The sequence below is a fragment of the Monodon monoceros genome, unplaced genomic scaffold (genome assembly GCF_005190385.1).
Source record: "Monodon monoceros isolate NGI ecotype Baffin Bay Population unplaced genomic scaffold, NGI_Narwhal_1 Super_Scaffold_13, whole genome shotgun sequence".
NCBI classification, from domain to species: domain Eukaryota; kingdom Metazoa; phylum Chordata; class Mammalia; order Artiodactyla; family Monodontidae; genus Monodon; species Monodon monoceros.
In genome coordinates, this window is record NW_021703769.1 from 72,205,042 (window position 1) to 72,221,676 (window position 16,635).

Sequence of the window (16,635 nt, forward strand, 5' to 3'; positions counted from 1 at the left end):
TGGGAGACCAGGTGGAGTGCTGGAGACTTGGAAAAACATGCCGCCCATTGGGTTAAGAAAATTGCTTCTGTTCTTTGTTTTCCACTTTGTTCAACAGCAGTTATTTATTGAACACTGCTGTGTGCCTAACCTGGGGCTTACAGCAGAGGCTGGTTCAGTCTTACTCATCCACGCAGCCACTCACTGAAGCGTATTGGGTTAGTGTCAGTCTGAGCAATAAATAGTTCAGAATTCAGAAAGGCAGAAGTCAATAGGAGGAGATGACTCTGGCTAGATATTGATGCCTGTGTAGGATTTTACTTTGCAAGGAGGAAATGGGCAGAAGGCACTGTACTCCAGACTAGTGGATGATTTGCTAGTTTAGTTCGCTGCTCCGACTTGAGCCCACTTTTAACAGACTGCACTGAATTTTTGTAAATCCTCTTTTCTTCTGTCCATATATGCCAGGTGGATTTTTCTTTTTGCCTGGTCCGTCCTTCTCTTTCCTTATGCCTCATTTTTATCAAGTTGTGGACAGTGGTATACCAGGGGCCTGCAGGAGCGAGCAGTGGGGATCAGGCTGTATGGTGGGCAGGGGCCAGGCTCCAGAAGGCCCTTTGTGCCTTGCTGAGGTGTTTAGACTTTCTCCTCGGACGAGGCCATCACTGCCTGAGTTTGGGCTCTAGGGAATTTGTAGAGCAGTGTGTCAGGAAGACTGGTCTGCCCAACTGATGTGTGTAAATGAGATGGCGCCTGAGGCCTGGAGCTGCGAGAAGGAACAGGAGTGGGGGCCTGGCTGGGATCTCAACAACTGGCCGGGCCCGGTGGCTGCTTGCCTGTGGGACATCAAGGAGGAGTGAGTCAAGGCCGGCTTCAGCGTTTCCAGCCAGGGGCTTGTCCAAGTGGGGAAAGGACCAGGAAGGACGCAGCCTCTCAGGGGAGGAGTTAGGAACACAGGCTTGGGCTGTCAGCCATGCAACCTGAGGGCTGTCAGAATAAGAGGACATAAAGAGAAGAGCAGGGGTTAAAGACTATGGGGCCTTGTCAGGGGTGGGGGGATTCGGGCATAGGACCCCCTTAGGAAGGGAAGGTATGGGTGGTGTCGGGAACACCCTGTCTTCACTTAACAAGCTCCAGCGCTAATAGTTGAGCTGTCGATTCCCGTGTGAATCGATAGTTGCGGCAAGTCTGGAAGTTGTGCACCCTGATTCCAGGAACCCAGCATTAAAATCCTCAGTAACTCAGTGCACATGTTTCTGGTTTGTTCTCTTTGTTTAGGATGACCGCTCATTAATAAACTTGCACCTCATGCACACCAGTTACTTCCTCTTCGTGATGGTAATAACGATGTTTTGCTATGCGGTTATCAAAGGCAGACCCAGCAAACTGCGTCAGAGCAATCCTGAATTTTGTCCTGAGAAGGTGAGCAGTGGGTGGGGTCTGACCCAGCATTGCACCAGAAAGTCCCAATTAGTCCTTATTCCATTTATTGTGGGAGATTCCTTTCCTCCAGAGAAATTATTTCCTGTCTTTTTATCAGCAGTCATCTCCCCTCAGCCTCAATTATGGTGTTGCATCTTCAACCATATACCCAGGCCTCAGCTGGGAAAAAAGTGTTCTCAGATCCCCACTGGCAAGCAGCTGACCCTGAGGGCTGCCTCCCCTCCGATTCCGCGAGCTTGAGAAGTCACGTCCCAGAATGCTCATCCGGGTTTCCAGACACGTAACGCTGTATCGCAGCACAGTGGCTCTGCAGGGTCAGCTGCGTCTTGCAGGAGGCTCAGATTTCTATTCATTCCCTCCTAGAGGTCTATTTTTTTAGGGATTTAATAGTTCCCCTGACTGATAGATGTGTGCGGTGTGGCTCCCTGGGTTTGGGATAGGACCAGAACCTGGTAAGAGTGCTGGTGGGGCCGAGTTATCCCGGCTTTGCTGCGTGACTGGGCTGCCGTCTTGCTCTCTTCTAGGTGGCTTTGGCTGATGCCTAATCCCACGGCTGCCGTTTTCTGAGAGAGACTGAGAGAACCATAATCATTGCCTGCTGAACCCAGCCTGGGCCTGGACACTCTGTGAATACATTATCTTGCAATGTTGGGTTATTCCAGCCAAAGACATTTCAAGTGCCTGTAACTGATTTGTATATATTTATAAAAAATCTGTTCAGAAATTGGTCCAATGATGCACGTGCTTCGCACTGGGCAGCGCCAGAACCCTTCAGCCTCACCTGCGGACTTGGCGGGATGATCCTGAGTAGCGCCGGAGAAGATTCGTGACCTCGTCGTCGGAGCAGGCCATGCTGTCTTTCCCAGGGTCCCAGAGGCGCTTCACTGCTGGTGGGGTTGAGGTTTGCTTTGGTTTTGTTTCAGCCCGATCTGTACAGAATGTTCAAAACAGTCTGCACCTTTGATATGATACTGCATTTCCAAAGCCACCCCAATCCATTTTGTGGATTTTATGTGTCTGTGGCTTAATAATTATAGTAACAACAATAATACCTTTTTCTCCATTTTGCTTGCAAGGAAACATACCTATCTTTCTAAGTTTTTTTTTCCTTTGAAGAAAAAATAGTCACATTTTAATACTATAAGACAGATTTGTGCTTTTATCTTGAGTAAAAAGTTAAATATTTAAAAGTCACCTACATGGTACAGATCTAAGTTTCATTTTCCATGTGGACAGCGAGGAATTCGGTCTTGTTTGAGTTGAGTTGGCACAGAATGTTCCACTGTCTTTTTCTTCTCTGTTGTCCCTTCCCCCCATTATAAAAGTTAAAACAGCTTCCTCACTCAAAAGGGCTTAAAAATGAAGTACACACGGCTCTAGAGTGAAAACGAGCTGTTCTCTTCTGGAATGCAGATGACAGTGTGGAGAGAGAGGGTGATGAGTCGGTCTAATAGTTATGACAAGGTTTCTTGTTTTCTTTGAAGAGGGGATGGGTTTTCTTTTCCTGGGTGTTTTTTGGGTTTTTTGCATTTATTTTTATGCAGTTAACATTCTCAGAAGGAAATGGCAACTAGTAGTAGATCAGTAACATTAAGTAAACGAGGCCTGTGAAATTTGAAGGAAAGCAATTCTGATTTGTCATTTATCAGGAAAAACCAAAAGCACTTTTCTTTCCTATAACATTTTGATGATCTAATTCCTTCATCCCTGTTTTCCTTCCAAACCGTCTTCATTTTAAAACAGTTGTGCATCTTTTCCAGCCCTTTCTTGTTACTTGTATTCTTACCATTTTTCTTTTTCTTAATAGCTTTTTGCCTTAACCCATAGTCGTTAATGATTTCTGTGTTCTCCCAAGCCATGTTATAGCAGAAGGGCAGTTAAAACCTTGGGCGCGACTGTCAGTCAGCACTTCTTTCTCTTAACTCCAGGTCTGTATTCTGTTCTAAATTAGAACCAGCCCTGCAGTCTGAAATATATTGGCCTAGAACATTTTATCCCAGGCTTTTTTTTTCTTTTAATATCCAGGCATTCTTAAATGGAAAACATTTGTGGGCTTTTACTTAAGGTTGTTATTAAAATAATCATCATAGTAACTTGATATGTTAATATTCCTTTTTTTCCTTTTAGTACGTTTCAAGCGCAGTAATCATACTTGTCTATCCAGTTTTTTTATGATATGAGTTGCTTACATGATGCATGGCTAACCGGTTAATTTAGTTTTCTCTTTAGAGACTTTGAGACAAGATTGAGAAAGAGCCATTTGGCTTGGCCTTTAGAAACAACAGTATCACTAAGACGAACAGATTTTAGAGGAAGCTGCTACTGAATTACTAAAACCCCCATGAAGTGGAGTTACAGGAATAGATTTAGGACTGGCAGAGTAACAGAAAAGGAAGACAGGTGAAAAGCGTCACCTTCACTGGTTTGTTCAGTCCAGCTTGTTGCTAACATTAATGGCCCTTGTTTTAATCACAGGGACTGGCTGGCATCTGTAGCCAGGGGAGCAGGGACACTGTTAGGCGTGAGGAAAGGAAGTGCCAAAAATGCCTGGATGGTATGACTTGTCATGAGGTCAGGTCACTCACTTTAAAATCCAGCATTCTCCCTCGCAGGTGATTCTCAGAGATCTTCCGGAAACCCAGCATCAGCCAGGTGTACCAAGGGAGGAGGGGAGCCCGTGGGGCCTGGGCCCACTGACCCTCAGCAAGCCCAGAGGACCTGTTACTACCTGGGCACTAGCAGACAAGGCCTCGTCCTCTGCTGTCTCCTGCTGGGGGGCCTCAGGATGAGAAGAGTGTCACAGACAGGGTCTGTCTGCCATTCAGGGGTGACCCCGTGCAGGAACACTGGCTCATCCTCAGGCATCTTGGACCAGAGTCCAATAAAAGGTCAGCAACTTACTATTAAAATGGTTGTTTCAGATCATATTGATCTCTTTCCTTTTTCCTTTTGTCCTTTCACTGTATGACTTGAATCAGTTTTGATTCTATCTATCTGTAAGTTTTTCTCGTCATTAGGAACCTGCCACTTCAGTTGCATTTTCTTTGGCAGTACGTAGGGATTCAGCATCCTAGTTTTTCAACCCTCCTGCAGGCACTGTGGGGTTTCGAGGGCCAGCGAATCCATTTCACTTACCTTGCTGCATGATGATCAGTAGCTGATCTGTTACGGCATTCACTCCCAGATTAATTTTCTGTGTTTGAAATATGTGCATATGTGCTTTCCAGAATAAAAAATCTGAATTTGCTGTGTCTCCATTTCCTTCTGTCTGATGGGTGTTTTCTAAGGGAAGAACATGTGAGGTAAGTAATTGGGGGTGTTCTGTAAGCTGTTCTTTCCAAGTGTCACCCGTCGTCAGGATGAGGGGCGGGCAGTGGTATCCTTCTGGGTCTCACCAAGCACACGGGTCTTCTCGCTGAGAGTACAAACCGCTTCTAGTGTATTGGACCAACAAGTGCTCGCAGAGCTGACCCACCTCCCTTCTTGCTTATACACGCGCCCTCCGTGTGCACTCAGCCCGGGGCTCCAGAAGCCGGCTCTGACTTCCCGGCACAGAGCTCCGGCATGGGCCAGGCCTGTTTTGCCAGGAAATGCACCCTCCGCATTTGTAAAGGGCAGTCATGTTCACTAACGTGAATTTTTCCCTTTCCCAGTGGGCAGGGGCTCTGTGGCTCTTCCCTCCCTCGCTCTCCAGCAGGGGCTGGGTGGTAGGGGCCAGCCTCTGGGTGCTCTGTGGGACAGGACAGTGCTGAGGATGGGACACCTCAACGGGCTTTTGCTTCTACCTCCTTCGCCTCGTCCTGCCGTCTCTAGTGCGTGGAACGCTGCTCCCTCCTCGGACTCGGAGGTTTGAGTGTGGTGTTTCCATCGCGATGCAGAAGCCCTTGGAGAATAAGAGCTCACATCTTCCTTCCCTACCGTCTGTAAAATCTGACATGGACCCAGCCCACAAGTCCAGTTGGAGATGGTGCTTTGTTAGCACCTCTTTGTCCTGGTGGGTGCACTGTGCCTAAAGGTCCTCGGACGCGTCCACTGTCCTTGCGGATTTCAAGAGAAGCGGAGTGAATGCACAGACCCGAGGTGTGCTCTGGAGTCCAGTCCAGCTCATTGTGAACTTATTTGCTGTCTTGAACAAACTCTCTCTCGGCCCGTCTGTGAGAGCCCATCTTTTTTTTTTTGTCGCTGAAGACCCCAAACTCCTTATACCATGCTAGTTGTTGATGATGGATGAACTAGAGTGGTTTGACCATTGCAGGAGCAGATAGCAGGTTGAAGGGGGTTAAGTTTTGCTTTTGAGGTTATTCACCCTCTTTACTCCAAACTCTTGGTCACTCAATAAATTTTTCTGGGGTTCTTCGTATGTGCCATCATCCATCTAGGAGCTAGAGGCACAGCAGCACATAGACAAAATGCCTGCCCTCTGGTACTTCCTTCCGGTGGGGGAGACGGTCCATACACACAGAAATATATTTATAATCTCATGGCAGCCAGTGATGAGATAAAGAGGGTTACCTGGGTGAGGATGATGGCTGTGACACCTCAGCTGCGGTGGTCGCAGCAGCCATCTTGAAAGAGGTGTGCTTTGAAGGCACACACAAAGGGGGGAATTCTGGTCTGGAGCATTCCATGCGGAGGGCAGAGACTGTACTCCTGGGGCCCTGGCTTACTACGGGGTGGAGGATGGGAGTCCTACAGGGATTTGTCTTCTTACCTGAGGACAAGATTCCTCCAGGCTGCTGACGGGGTGGCCACACAGGCATGGCAGGCCACAGGCTCTGCAGGGAGATGCTGCAGCGCCGTCTGGTCCAGGAAGGGCATTCTCAGGACTGGAATCGGCATGGCAGGTCCAAACCCTGGCTCCAACTCCGACGGGCCACGTAACTTTGACTGAGTGGCTTAACCTCTCTGTGCCTGTTTCCTCATCTGTAAAATAAGGATAACCGTACCCACTTGAATGCAGTGAGGATTGAGAAGGTTTTTTTGTTTTTGGGGGGTCATTTTTGGCCACACCGTGGCATCTTAGTTCCCTGACCGGAGATTGAACCTGGGCCCTCGACAGTGAAAGCACGGAGTCCTAACCACTGGACCACCAGGGAATTCCCAGAAGCAGGTTAACAAAGCACTTTGAACAGTGCCTGGCGCTCTGGAAACATTTATTTTAACAGTGTGCTGTGGAGGGTGTCCAAGAGCAAGGCTAGTGGGTCACCTCTGGTTACCTTTGGTAGATGAGAACTAGCAAAGCAAAGAGATCTCCTCTAAGCTCTAGTCTTCCATCAACAGTGGTGTTGCCTTTGCAGTGAGTCCCTGTCATTCGCTGAAGGATTTGAGAACTGATGTCTGAAAAGGATGCGTTGATAACAAACAAATTTCATGAAATAAAAACCACCCTCACCACACATAACACGCACTGATGTTCAAAATTTTTAGTTTCTTCTATTTAATTGAAAAACCGGGCTTAACCACGAAATTGCTTGCATGGCCAACTTAAAGGCAGGCAGCCTGCAATTTCAAAAGCACTGTCCTAGTGCCAGCAATAATAGTGACCAGGTCGTCAACAGATGGCCGCATGCGGGGAGGCAAGAGAACACGGTATTTAGCAGCTTGGGTCTAGGATTAGGAACCGGATTGTCTGGGTTCAAATTCTGTCACTGCCAACTTTTCTCTTGGGGATCCTTGGGCAAGTTTCATTTATACTCTCTGCCACCATTTTTTTTTCATCTGTAAAAATAAGGATTGATAATAGCGTTTACTTCCTAGGATTCTTGTGAGGATTCAGTGAATCAAAATGTGTGGAGCCTATAGAGGATAAATGCTGGTTGTAGTTGTGGAGGCCCAGAGTCAGCCTGCTTACCTAGATCCCCTCCATGCAGGGGATCTGGTGGGGGTGTAGGGGCCAGCACTTGGGGGTCAGTTGGTGGAAACAGGACCAGAGAGGAGCCCACAAGCCCTGTCTACGGTCCTATTCACACCCTCCCTACTTTGGTCCCTGGAGAAGTTAAAGGTTAATGGTGCAATTCCACCAGTGATCTGATCCATTGTACACATTGAACTATGTGAAAGATGACACTTCTCATGACCTCTCTGATGGAAGATGTAGAGACTAGGACGTAGCCCATCTGCAGTCACGAGCACCGATTGATAAAGTGGGTACCTTGGGATGAGGCAGGGGAGTGATGTCGGAGGACGCAGGGATCAGTCTGCTGGTTATGTACTGAGTTCTGGTCCTGCAAGCTCAGCCCCAAAGCTGCATGACACTGAGCCTTCCCTCCCCAGCAGAGCGAGGTCTGCTTTGAATGGAGAGCTTCATTTACAGAAGGCTGATTCACCCACTGGGGCTGTAGCTGGTAGGGTAGAGTCTGGATCCCAGCTGGATCCCAAGCTGTCCAAAGCTGAAAGGTTCAGTAATGCCTGGATATTTCTGGCAAAGTGTCGGGCAACTATAAAACAGGACAAAATTGTCTAAACCAGCCATTTCAGGGCGCTGGAAGTTGACCAAAGGCAAGTAAATTAAAAAAATTGAGAAGCATCTATTTATGGAAAAACTTGCTGAACTTCAGGAAAGAACACTGAGTATCTTGCCTGGAGCTGCTTCCATTTCCCCCCTCATCCCCAGCTTGTAGTGCTACCAGGGTGAAGGTGTCTCTAAAAACTAGCAGCTTCATTGTTGGGCTTGATCTGGAGGGAAAGGTGAAAGACCCGTGTGCAATGGCATTGTCTGTAAAAATAGCAAACTCAATAGGAAATGAACGGGGAAAGCTCACAACTTTGTTAGCCTGAGGCTGCAGTCCCACTTGGGGCAGGTGGCAGACGAGTGGACTCTATAGAAATTTACCAAGGAACTCCTGGAAAAGAGAGAACCAGAGAGGTTCCACACATCCCTGGTTGAGTGGGAGGCTGTGTGCACACACACGGGAGACCCAAGAAAGCACAAGCTCTGTGGTGGAAAGTAAAAGCTGGGATAGGCTTGAAAACAGACTGAATTTTGAATAGGCTTCCCCACTCGCCCCCAGACCTATGAGCAAAGGGTGAAAGCCTTACTGGCTCGAGTGTCTGATCAGAACCTCAAACCAGTCATTGCTGGTCTCCTGTGCTGTACAGATCCAGGGGCAATCGGGAGTTTTTATTTTACAAAAATTAAAAATATAAATTAAACTGAGCAGAGACATCATGGGCTACATACCATGGAGAAGATAGTTTCCACAGATTGGGTATAGACAATTTACTAAAAGCAAAACAATAACATCAGCCTTGGGGGAAAATCAGAATCCACAGTTGCTACAATGTATTATCTAAGATGTCCACTTTTTGGGATTTCCCTGGTGGCGCAGTGGTGAAGACTCACGCTCCCAAAGCAGGGGGTCTGGGTTCGATCCCTGGTCAGGGAACTAGATCCCACATGCATGCCACAACTAAGAGTTTGCATGCTACAACTAAGGAGCCTGCCTGCTGCAACTAAGACCCAGTGAGCTAAAACTAAGGAGCCCACGTGCCGCAACTAAGACCAGGCGCAACCAAATAAATATTTAAAAAATAAACAAAACGTCCACTTTTCATCAACAAAAAAGGAAAGTAAAATTAAAGATACAGTACCATTTACAACCACTTAAAAATGCTTAGGTATATCAAACTACCACTGGCATCTTTCACAGAATTAGAACAAAAAATTTCACAATTTGTTTGGAAACACAAAAGACCCTGAATAGCCAAAGCAATCTTGAGAACGAAAAACGGAGCTGGAGGAATCTGCTCCCTGACTTCAGACTATACGACAAAGCTACAGTAATCAAGACAGTATGGTACTGGCACAAAAACAGAAAGATCAATGGAACAGGACAGAAAGCCCAGAGATAAACCCACACACATATGGTCACCTTATCTTTGATAAAGGAGGCAGGAATGTACAGTGGAGAAAGGACAGCCTCTTTAATAAGTGGTGCTGGGAAAACTGGACAGGTACATGTAAAAGTATGAGATTAGATCACTCCCTAACACCATACACAAAAATAAGCTCAAAATGGATTAAAGACCTAAACGTAAGGCCAGAAACTATCAAACTCTTAGGGGAAAACATAGGCAGAACACTCTATGACATAAATCACAGCAAGATCCTTTTTGACCCACCTCCTAGAGAAATGGAAATCAAAACAAAAATAAACAAATGGGACCTAATGAAACTTCCAAGCTTTGGCACAGCAAAGGAAACCATAAACAAGACCAAAAGACAACCCTCAGAATGGGAGAAAATATTTGCAAATGAAGCAACTGACAAACGATTAATTTCCAAAATTTACAAGCAGCTCATGCAGCTCAATAACAAAAAACCAAACAACCCAATCCAAAAATGGGCAGAAGACCTAAATAGACATTTCTCCAAAGAAGCTATACAGACTGCCAACAAACACATGAAAGAATGCTCAACATCATTAATCATTAGAGAAATGCAAATCAAAACTACAATGAGATATCATCTCACACCGGTCAGAATGGCCATCATCAAAAAATCTAGAAACAATAAATGCTGGAGAGGGCGTGGAGAAAAGGGAACACTCCTGCACTGCTGGTGGGAATGTGAATTGGTACAGCCACTATGGAGAACAGTATGGAGGTTCCTTAAAAAACTAAAAATAGAACTAACATATGATCCAGCAATCCCACTACTGGGCATATACCCTGAGAAAACCATAATTCAAAAAGAGTCATGTACCAAAATGTTCATTGCAGCTCTATTTACAATAGCCCGGAGATGGAAACAACCTAAGTGCCCATCGTCGGATGAATGGATAAAGAAGATGTGGCACATATGTGCAATGGAATATTACTCAGCCATAAAAAGAAATGAAATTGAGCTATTTGTAATGAGGTGGATAGACCTAGAGTCTGTCATACAGAGTGAAGTAAGTCAGAAAGAGAAAGACAAATACCGTATGCTAACACATATATATGGAATTTAAGAAAAAAAAATTTCATGAAGGATCTAGGGGTAAGACAGGAATAAAGACACAGACCTACTGGAGAACGGACTTGAGGATATGGGGAGGGGGAAGGGTGAGCTGTGACAAAGCGAGCGAGAGAGGCATGGATATATATACACTACAAAACGTAAGGTAGATAGCTAGTGGGAAGCAGCCGCATAGCACGGGGATATCAGCTCGGTGCTTTGTGACCGCTTGGAGGGGTGGGATAGGGAGGGAGGAAGATGCAAGAGGGAAGAGATATGGGAACATATGTGTATGTATAACTGATTCACTTTGTTATAAAGCAGAAACTAACACACCATTGTAAAGCAATTATACACCAATAAAGATGTTAAAAAAATGCTTAGGTATGAATCTAGCAAAAGCATATATAGAACATATATGCTGCAAACTATAATATACTGATAAAAGAAATCAAAGAAGACATAAATAAATGGAGGGACATATCATGTTCATGACTGGAAGACTCAACATAGTAAAGATGTCACTGCTTGCCAAATTAAAGGTATAATACAATTCCTATCAAAATCCTAGCAATGGTTTTTTTAGACATAGAAAAGATTATTTAATTTATAAATTTAATTTATAATTAATTTTTATAATTATATAAATTTATAATTTTATAATTTTTAATTTATAAATTAAAATTCATAAGGAAAGCCATAGGCCCTAGATATCTAAGGTAATCTTGGAAAAGAATAAAATCACCCAAATAAGCCTTACTATATAGCTACAGTAATGAAGACAATGGAGTATTGGTAGAAGGACAGATGCATAGATCAATAAAATAGAGGAGCCCAAAAATAGACCCACACAAGTATGCCGCTGGATTTTTAAAATATAAATCTATAATTTTATTAAGACAAACTGACAGTGTTGGTACAAAGTTTACATTTAAAAGTTTTCACAGAAACCTAACACATGCCTTTTACAGTGGAGTTCTAGATGCAGGTCTAGATGATGTCAAGAACTGATGGATCTCATGAGTCATGAGAGCATTTTGGGTTTTAGTTAATGCTTAGGATTAAAAAAAAAGTTTTGTTTTAAAGTGAACCACTGCCCCAGTGTGAAAATTTAATCTTCTCCTGAGACCAGGGCTTTTGAAATCATTCAACTCTTGAAGTGCTTCAGTGAACTTGTGCTGTCAGTGACTGAACCCTGCCACCAATGGTTTCAAAGTTCAAAAAACAGAGGCTCCAAGAGTTTTCCACCCTAAGAGCACCGGCCCTTGTCTTTGCCTCCTCTCCCACCTCCGGTACCACCTGCTGCCCTTCCCCAGATACTTCAGCCAGTGGCTTGGGTGGAGAAGCTTATATTTATAACCTCATGGCTGGAGAAGAAAGGGTCTTCTTGACAATTTCAAGAATCAGCACCTCTAGGACAGAATGACCTGCCTGTGTATACACTCCAATAAGACTTTTCCTCCTCAGCCGGCTTCAATCCCCCAGAATGGCAGCTTCGGTAACTTCGTAACTGGCTTAGTCCTTTGTTGGGAACAGCATTATTCTGAGGCAGGGAACACCTTGGCTTCTAAGTTTCAGGCATTCACAGCTTATAAACGATCTCTCACAGTCCTCATTTAGGTTGCCAATGACATTTTTTGAAAGGATAAAATATTCTGGACACAGAACCAAATCATCATTAGTTGTTCTTTCCTTTGTTTCACCATTTACCCAATCAGGCCCCAGATTTTAACAAAAATGATCCTAACCCATCTCCCTTCTTTCCCACCCCATCCCTCCCGCCCCAAATAATACACCAGTAATAGCCAAAAACTACATACATGCTATGCTGTAAAAATGCAGAGTTAACACTATTGGGAAGAAGGCTGTGGGTTGTGGAGATGCTCTTTGAAGGTCTACAGTATCTTCTGCTCTCCTACATCCCAGCCTGCAAGTTTTGTCCTATGTAGAAGGCCCTTTGCCTTTCTCAGTAAAGTTCAGAATGGGTTGCCTTGAAACACTGACCGTCCTTCCCCTCCACTGGGATGGGTGTGCAAACTATACAGCATAGAGCAGCTTTAAAGCACTTGGGCTGCTGTAGGGCACAGAAACTATACTGGCTCTTCAAAGGACATCTTCTCAAGCCACCTCTATGGTGTCAAGACAAGTAGAACTCCTTTCCCCACTCGAACCCCACGGTCAGACGTGACAAGGGCTGGTACTCAGGAGAGTTAATTCTTGTCATCTTTTTTGTCGTCATCCTCCAAGGGGTAGGAATGCCACGTCAGCCTTTCCTCATAGGAGGATATGACAACCTGTGGGCACTTGACATTGGCTTCCTTGGCAGGGCCCAGGTCAGCCTCATCAGAGTTTTCCCACTTCATCAGGAACATGAGTTCTCCACTGGAGTCTGTAGCTCCAATAATCCACTCCAGTTCCAAACCCTGAGCAAAGCCTCGTGGCTTTTCTGACTCTTCTTTCTTCTTTGGTTTGCTCTCCTCCCCCTTATCTTCCGAATCAGAATCAGCTTTGCGCTTGCCCCCCTCTGATTTGTCTGTCTCGTGTGCTGTTTCCTGTGACTGCAGGAACTCGGCAATGAGGTCGGGGCAATCCAGGTTTTCTTCTGGCTCCCATGTGTCGTCCTCATCTAAGAACCCCTTCCATCTTAGGAGGTACTCCACTTGGCCCTTTACCACTCGATGGTCGAGAACTTTTCCTACCACATATTCTTCTTCCTCTTCTTCTAGCACCTCCTCCACTTGCTGCTTGTTTTGTTTTTTCCCCACAGTGCCCGCCAGCTTTCTGCTATAAAGGGTGACGCTGCTCAACGCCCACGAGCCTCAGAAGAATCAGAGCCAGGCTACTGGCGCTTTTTTTTGAGGAAAATAATTATTTAACAAGTAAACATGAAAACAATTGTTAAAAAGTCATGGCACAGACACATGGTAAGTCATTTACAGACACTTAGTTAAGGTTATTAGGAGTTTTAATAAGCTAGGAAAATGCTTACTTTTTTTTGAATTTCTGAATTTTATTTTATTTTATTTTTATACAGCAGGTTGTTTCTTTTTTTTCAGTAAAATTTTGCAATTTATATCATTCCTGTCCATTTCTTTATTTTTTGAATTTTATTTATTTTTTACACAGCAGGTTCTTAGTAGTTATCCATTTTATACATATTAGTGTATATACGTCAATCCCAATCTCCCAATTCATCACAGCACCACCACCACCCTCCACCGCTTTCCCCCCTTGGTGTCCATACATTTGTTCTCTACATCTGTGTCTCTATTTCTGCCCTGCAAATCGGTTCATCTGTACCATTTTTCTAGGTTCCACATATACGCATTAATATACGATATTTGTTCTTCTCTTTCTAATGTACTTCACTCTGTATGACAGTCTCTAGGTCCATCCATGTCTCTACAAATAACCCAATTTTGTCCCTTTTTATGGCTGAGTAATATTCCATTGTATATATGTACCACATCTTCTTTATCCATTCATCTGTTGATGAGCATTTAGGTTGCTTCCATGACCTAGCTATTGCAAATAGTGCTTCAGTGAACATTGGGGTGCATGTGTCTTTTTGAATGATGGTTTTCTCTGGGTATGGGCCCAGTAGTGGGATTGCTGGGGGGGTCATATGGTAATTCTATGTTTACTTTTTCAAGGAACCTCCATACTGTTCTCCATAGTGGCTGTATCAATTTACATTCCCACCAACAGTGCAGGAGGGTTCCCTTTTCTCCACACCTTCTCCAGGATTTATTGTTTCTAGATTTTTGGATGATGGCCATTCTGACTGGTGTGAGGTGATACCTCATTGTTGTTTTGATTTGCATTTCTCTAATGATCAGTGACGTTGAGCAGCTTTTCATGTGTTTCTTGGCCATCTGTATGTCTTCCTTGGAGAAATGTCTATTGAGGTCTTCTGCCCATTTTTCGATTGGGTTGTTTGTTTTTTTAATATTGAGCTGCATGAGCTGTTTATATATTTTGGAGATTAATCCTTTGTCCATTGATTTGTTTGCAAATATTTTCTCCCATTCGGAGGGTTGTCTTCTCATCTTGTTTGTAGTTTCCTTTGCTTTGCAAAAGCTTTTAAGTTTCATTAGGTCCCATTTGTTTTTTTTTGTTTTGATTTCCATTACTCTAGGAGTTGGATCAAAAAAGATCTTGCTGTGATTTATGTCAAAGAGTGTTCTTCCTATGTTTTCCTCTAAGAGTTTTATAGTGTCTAGTCTTACATTTAGGTCTCTAATACATTTTGAGTTTATTTCTGTGTATGGTGTTAGGGAGAATTTCATTCTTTTACATGTAGCTGTCCAGTTTTCCCAGAACCACTTACTGAAGAGACTGTCTTTTCTCCATTGTATATCCTTGCCTCCTTTGTCATAGATTAGTTGACCATAGGTGTGTGGGTTTATTTCTGGGCTTTCTATCTTGTTCCATTGATCTATATTTCTGTTTTTATGCCAGTACCATATTGCCTTGATTACTGTAGCTTTGTAGTATAGTCTGAAGTCAGGGAGTCTGATTCCTCCAGCTCATTTTTTTCCCTCAAGACTGCTTTGGCTATTCGGAGTCTTTTGTGTCTCCATACAAATTTTAAGATTTTTTTGTTCTAATTCTGTAATAAATGCCACTGGTAATTTGATAGGGATTGCATTGAATCTGTAGATTGCTTTGGGTAGTAGAGTCATTTTCACAGTATTCATTCTTCCAACCCAAGAACATGGTATATCTCTCCATCTGTTTGTGTCATCTTTGATTTCTTTCATCAGTGTCTTATAGTTTTCAGCATACAGGTCTTTTGTCTCCCTAGGTAGGTTGATTCCTAGGTATTTTATTCTTTTTGTTGCAATGGTGAATGAGATTGTTTCCTTAATTTCTCTCTCTGATCATTGTTGTTAGTGTATAAGAATGCAAGATATTTCTGTGCATTAATTTTGTATCATGCAACTTTACCAAATTCATTGATTAGCTCTAGTTTCCTTAGGATTCTCTATGTATAGTATCATATCATTGGCAAATAGTGACAGTTTTACTTCTTCTTTTCCAATTTGTATTCCTTTTATTTCTTTTTCTTGTCTGATTGCCATGGCTAGGACTTCCAAAACTATGTTGAATAATAGTGGTGAGAGTGGACATCCTTGTCTTGTTCTTGATCTTAGAGGAAAGGCTTTCAGTTTTTTACCATTGAGAATGATGTTTACTGTGGATTTGTCGTATATGGCCTTTATTATGTTGAGGTAGGTTCCCTCTATGCCAATTTTCTGGAGAGTTTTTATCATAAATGGGTGTTGAATTTTGTAAAAGTTTTTTCTGCATCTATTGAGATGATCATATGGTTTTTATTCTTCAATTTGTTAATATGGTGTATCATATTGAATGATTTGCATATATTGAAGAATCCTTGCATCCCTGGGATGAATCCCACTTGATCATGGTGCATGATCGTTTTAATATGTTGTTGGATTCTGTTTGCTAGTATTTTGTTGAGGATTTTTGCATCTGTATTCATCAGTGATATTGGTCTGTAATTTTTTTTTGTAGTATCTTTTTCTGGTTTTCTTATCAGGATGATGGTGGCCTCATAGAATGAGTTTGGGAGTATTCCTTCCTCTGCAATTTTTTGGAAGAGTTTGAGAAGGATGGGTGTAGCTCTTCTCTAAATGTTTGACAGAATTCACCTGTGAAGCCTTCTGGTCCTGAACTTTTGTTTGTTGGAAGATTTTTAATCACAGTTTCAATTCATTACTTGTGATTGGTCTGTTCATATTTTCTATTTCTTCCTGGTTCTGTCTTGGACAGTTATACCTTTCTAAGAATTTGTCCATTTCTTCCAGGTTGTCCATTTTACTGGCATAGAGTTGCTTGTAGTAGTCTCTTAGGATGCTTTGTATTTCTGTGGTGTCTGTTGTAACTTCTCCTTTTTCATTTGTAATTTTATTGATTTGAGTCTTCTCCCTCTTTTTCTTGATGAGTCTGGCTAATGGTTTATCAATTTTGTTTATCTTCTCAAAGAACCAGCTTTTAGTTTTATTGACCTTTGCTATTATTTTTTGTTTCTATTTCATTTATTTCTGCTCTGATCTTTATGATTTCTTTCCTTCTGCTAACTTTGGGTTTTGTTTGTTCTTCTTTCTCTAGTTTCTTTAGGTGTAAGGTAGATTGTTTATTTGAGATTTTTCTTATTTCTTGAGGTAGGCCTGTATTGCTATAAACTTCCCTCTTAGGATCATCGTGTTTTCATTGTCATTTGTCTCTAGGTATTTTTTATTTCCTCTTTG

The 16,635-nt window shown here is 43.2% G+C and overlaps 1 protein-coding gene and 1 pseudogene across 3 annotated transcripts in view; one reads left to right on the forward strand and one right to left on the reverse strand.

Moving 5' to 3' along the window:
* Window positions 1–4,673, forward strand: part of LOC114893965 (rab5 GDP/GTP exchange factor) — a 104,441-nt gene extending 99,768 nt beyond the window's left edge. For 2 of the 3 annotated variants that reach the window (XM_029220005.1, XM_029220001.1), the window contains 2 exons: window positions 1,258–1,401; window positions 1,947–4,673. In XM_029220005.1, coding sequence (XP_029075838.1) covers window positions 1,258–1,401; window positions 1,947–1,967 — 165 coding nt within the window. In that variant the 3' untranslated portion in view covers window positions 1,968–4,673. The remainder of the gene's footprint in view (window positions 1–1,257; window positions 1,402–1,946) is intronic. The other variant, XM_029220000.1, reaches the window with a different exon arrangement.
* Window positions 4,674–12,359: 7,686 nt separating this feature from the next.
* The window catches only part of LOC114894333, a 29,317-nt pseudogene continuing 25,041 nt past the window's right edge, over window positions 12,360–16,635 (reverse strand).